The 5192-nt window shown below is 33.2% G+C and overlaps 1 protein-coding gene across 1 annotated transcript; it reads right to left on the bottom strand.

Annotated features, from left to right (window-relative positions):
• Positions 1-304: 304 nt before the first annotated feature.
• LOC139864789 (uncharacterized) lies at positions 305-1581 on the bottom strand. Its single transcript, XM_071853361.1, has 2 exons — positions 1369-1581; positions 305-1230 (listed from the first exon to the last, which is right to left on the bottom strand). The coding sequence occupies exons 1-2, from the start codon at positions 1450-1452 to the stop codon at positions 568-570; spliced, it is 747 nt and encodes a 248-aa protein (XP_071709462.1). The 5' UTR covers positions 1453-1581; the 3' UTR covers positions 305-567.
• Positions 1582-5192: the final 3611 nt, after the last annotated feature.

Below are 5192 nucleotides of genomic sequence, written 5' to 3'. Positions count from 1 at the left end.
AGAAATTATTAATAAAGTCAACGTTGGTCAACGACCGATGCGTCCCCGACGCGTCCCCCGACTCGGCCGACGCGTCCTTTTTAGATCTCGACTGATGCGTCCCCGACTCACGACTTTTACAACCTTGGCTATGATCCATAATGACTTCAGGGTTGCTAAAGCTTCTTCATCCATCAGTAATTCATATTGGTGTTCTTCAAATTCAGAATGATAGAGTTGGAAGAACAGCGATATCCTTGTTTACTAAATCTTTTAAAGGCAATAATTTTATAAATAAAAATATAACTAACAAGTAACAAGAAACTGGAAGAAATTAGTACTCCATTAGAACGAACCTAAATGATAACTTCGATCAACAAACTCGATTACACAACTCTACTGACTTCGAAATTCAAGTAGAACAAACAAGGCTACAATCTAATTAACAATCTAAGTAAGATTCTACTCGCCATCCAAATGAACACACGCTACTCCACATAATGGCAACACTAGCTAAAAAACTTGCGAAAAACTAACCACGACCAACAACTAAGATAAAACCCATCTAGAACTAAAACCATTTTTATTTCACAAACTTGAAGAACACCGTACAGAGGAAGGCTTGCGACCCAGCCTAACCAAATGCCGCAGATGTTTTGCAGCAGCGGCTTTATCGGCGGCTTCACGTTTGAGTGCCCGCTTGGCTCGACGATCATCCATTGCAGCAACCATGTCACGCGCAGCAGCAGATTCTTTCTTTTTCGGCTCACGAGAAGACGGACCAGCATGATCAGCCGAGTCTCGGAAACGAGGTTGTTGAGCCACCTCTTGTTTCCATCTTCGAATATAAACTTCATCTTCATCTTCCTCTTCTTCTTCATATTCATACGGATAAAAATCGTCTTCCACAAGATTAAAAGAAAGAATCCATGGAGCTCTTAGAAGAAGGCAAACACTCTCCTCAAACAAGTAGTCATGAACGGTGCCATCAAGAGAACGGCTGATGTAAAGGTATTCGAATGGGCGCGTGCATTGAGGACATGTAGGCTCCTTCTTACATGTGGCCCACTGGAGGATGCAGATCACACAGTAGGCATGCTCGCAACCTTTTACTAGTGCTGTATCTTCTAAAGCTGCAATCTTATTCAAACATATTGCACAAATTAATTCATCCTCTTCTCCTAATTTCTGATTATTCTGGTTTTGAATCCCTTCAGACCAACAAACCACATCTTTTTTCTTCTCATCCTCCTGTGCAAAATCAAATTCCTAAATCAATTATTATTATTATTATTATTATTATTATTATTGCTCTAATTAAATTAAAAAAAAAGAACTCTAGAAAATTAGGATTTATTTAACAACCAAAACAAAACGCTAGATATATACCTGGCGACAATGGATTGACAGATCTGGAAAGGAGGTGAAGAGGTGTTGTTGTTGAGCATCGATCCGAATGGGTGGTGAATCCATGGTGGCGGTGCAGTCGATTGATGTCACGATCAAAAGCTGCTTCCGTGCGTGGTAGAAATTAAGGAAATTTTCTCAGTCAGTCCAAGAAGGAAGATGAACGAACACGGCCGGTATACTTTTGTTTACTAATTATAAAAATAATACTCTGTAATAATGCGAAATTGTAACAAGTGTTTGGAAAAAGTTGTATATGTGTAATTACTTACCTTAATGATCTTATATATACGTAGTATATAGATATGAATAAATATAAATACAATCGAGAGTAGGCGCGTGTGTTACTTGTGGGAAAAGTTTAGGGATTTTAACGATCAATTCCGTTAGATTTTAACGGAAATAAATCTTCTAAATCTAGATAGATTTAGTTACCATATTTGAAGACTCCTAACTAATACTACTAGTACTCTATTTTTTTTTTTTTTGTAAAAATTAAAAAAAAAAAAAAAAAAAAAAGCAAGACTCCTAATTAGTTACTCCGTACATAATTAAAACGTATTATTATTATTAATATTAATATTATAATTTGACTAGTTTTTATTGTATTAGACTTTAAATAATAATTTTAATTTTAATTTACATTCTATTTCATTGTGTTGCACTAAGTGGATTGGATGGAGTTCCAGGTTTTAAACTTAACTGAAAAGCTATTTAAAAATCGAAGTTTATGTAAAAATGTACTCTATCCGTTTTAAAATAGTTGTCCTGTTAGACATTTCAAAGTTAATTTATTAAGTTTTGACTTTAGTAATTTGTTGTTGTATGCTATAGAATATTTGATGAAACTTATATGAATAAATTCGTTTCCAAATGTGTTTTCATTTGATATAACTTTCATTCAATATTATATAACACAAAGAAAGATATTTAAAGTCAAAATTGAAGAAAAAAGACTCAAAAGGTTTAAAATATAACAATTTTTCTAAGACGGAGGGAGTATATTAGTATACGATTTTTTATGTAACGGCAGAAATATTATTCATGAAAAAATTTAGGGAGGAGCTAGAAAACAGAAAAAGATTACTGAGAGTACATGATTGTTATAGCTTGAAACAAGTAAATAACTAAGATTAAATAAATAATTTAAGTTGAACTTAAAACCTAACAGAAGTCGCGAAGTGTGTGTGTATATATATATATATATATATATATATATATATATATATATATATATATATATATATAGTAGAGGGATCAAATGAGAACCATTTTGAGAATGAGAACTAAGGTAGTCGAGCAAAAAGTGGGACGAGGCCGAACAAAAATTGTTCTAGTCGAACAATTTTTATTTTTTGTCTTTAGATGCATTTGTTTGCTTGGTTCTACATTTTATGTAGAACAGGACTGTTCTACACCAATTTTCATCAAATTAAGTTAGGGTTTAGATTTTAGGGTTTAGGGTTTAGATTTAGAGTTTAGAATGAGTTTTTACACGGACGGTTTAGAGTTTAGGGTTTGGGGTTTTGGGTTTACCCTAAACCCCAAACCCCAAACCCTAAACTCTAAATCGGGCTAAATAAAAAAAAGTTGATTTTGATGTAGAACATGTGAAACTCGAACAAAAATGCTGAAATTCGAACTAATTTGGAGAAATTTGAACTTATTTATGTTCTAAAAAATTATAATTAGAAGAAATCAGGTCCAATTTGAAAAAAATTTAAAAATTCGAACATGTTCTACATTTTTCTGTTCTACCTTATGTGTTCTACATTTTCACCAGCTCAAAAATTGCTCGACCATGAAAAAATGCCCTAATTCGAACCAATTTCCGTTCTACAATTTTGTAGAACCGAACCAAATTTTATAGAACCAAACAGAATTGTAGAACAAGTGATTTTCATGCATCTTATCTTTTCGTTCGACTAACCACAAAATTGTTCGGCCGCGTCAATTTTTTGTTCGAATATGAGTTCTCAGGTTCTCACAGTACAAGTGTTCTCAGTGAATCCCTCCACTATATATATATATATATATATATATATATATATATATATATATATATATATATATATATATATATATATATATATATATATATATATATATATATATATATATCAACATTAGGATCTAACACACCTCCGTCAGAAAAACACCATGAAGGTAACACAAGGTGCACATAGTCACATATAATCACTTACACATGTCACAATTTACACCAAAAAAACAATACCCTTACTCCTTTTATCCAAATCAATATATTTAAAATTGTTTAATTTTTCAACAAACTCTTTCGTTCTTGAAGAGTTTGTACCCCGAGACGAAGTTATCGCGTCAGACGAAGCGGAACATCTATCCGCTTTCTTTGCTTATTCTCTCCTCATAAGACGTCGTAGCACATCATTACCAATTAACATACTCGGTGAAACTAGTCGGACTCGGATCTCCCCCGAGATTAACAATTTGTTTTTCAGCCACCTTGTCAGGGTCGACCTCAACTTGTATCGTTCTTCTTCAACTAGTTCCACTAACGGGAGGTGGTGTGTGTAGTGACCCGAACTTTTCCATGTTTATATATATTAAATGAAATTGATATTTACATGATTAAGTGTTTTCAATATGTTAAGCAATCAAACTTATTAAGACTTGATTAATTGGAATAGGTTTCATATAGACAAATGACCACCCAAGTTGACCGGTGATTCACGAACGTTAAAACTTGTAAAAACTATACGATGACATATATATGGTTATATATATAGTTAACATGATTTTATTATAAGTATGTATGTGACGATCGCTCCAAATCCATATGGACGAACACGTCATTCATTGATTTCATTGCGAGGTATTTGACCTCTATATGATACGTTTTGTAAACATTGCATTCTTTTGAAAAGGCACACCATAAATGAATATTTAAATCAAAGGTTTTCGACATCTGATGATTTTTACATATAGACAATCACCAAAAATAATAGTTTACAACAGTACATCTGTTGACAATGCAGTCAAAATAAGATACATGGTGATGATTTGGTGAATGCAACGTTTCCTTGAAAAATATGTCATGTAAGACTCCATGCACATAGCTTGTCTAACATCTAAGCAAACAGCGGAAGACTTCTAGGAAACCTGAGAATAAACATGCTAACAAGTGTCAACACAAAGGTTGGTGAGTTCATAGTTTTAATGTTTCGTATAATCTGTATATAAAAGTGGATCACAAGATTTCAGTTGTTCCATCCAGAAACGTTTATCAAAATATTCTACGAAATTGAGCACCCTGGTAACTAAACTTAACGTATATATAATTTATTCCCTTTGTATAATCATCTTAATAATACACACAAACCAACGTGTACGCTTCTCAAATAGCATACGTCCGTTAAAAGGCTAGTGCTCTAGCTCGGACGGGGATATCAAGCCCTATGGATCCATATATAACTACTCGCGCCCACCAGTTCTTATAACCGGCAGTTACTAGTTACCAAAGCTAAGGGATTTTCGGTTCAAACTCGGTGTAGAATTTAGTATGTACTTGTATCCATTGCGTTTAAAATAAAGTGCATGTATTCTCAGCCAAAAAATATAGATTGCAAAAGCAATTAAAAAGGGAGCAAATGAAACTCACGCATATAAATATTATAAAACAGTTAATAAAGCATTTGCATGTATTCTCAGCCCAAAAACGTAATGAGTAAAAAGGGAGCAAATGAAACTCACGCATATAAATATTGTAAAACAGTTAATAAAGCATTTGCATGTATTCTCAGCCCAAAAACGTAATGAGTAAAAAGGGA

The sequence above is a fragment of the Rutidosis leptorrhynchoides genome, chromosome 8, assembly GCF_046630445.1.
Source record: "Rutidosis leptorrhynchoides isolate AG116_Rl617_1_P2 chromosome 8, CSIRO_AGI_Rlap_v1, whole genome shotgun sequence".
NCBI lineage: Eukaryota > Viridiplantae > Streptophyta > Magnoliopsida > Asterales > Asteraceae > Rutidosis > Rutidosis leptorrhynchoides.
Note: the sequence above shows the minus strand (reverse complement) of the source record. Positions and strands in the feature narration are given on the sequence as shown.

Excerpts from the sequence above, each read along its gene's own strand:
- LOC139864789 (XM_071853361.1), bottom strand. The coding sequence starts at position 1,452 with ATGGATTCACCACCCATTCGGATCGATGCTCAACAACAACACCTCTTC. Across the intron at positions 1,231-1,368 it reads TGTCAATCCATTGTCGCCAG|GAGGATGAGAAGAAAAAAGA; the intron begins GTATATATCTAG and ends GATTTTGCACAG.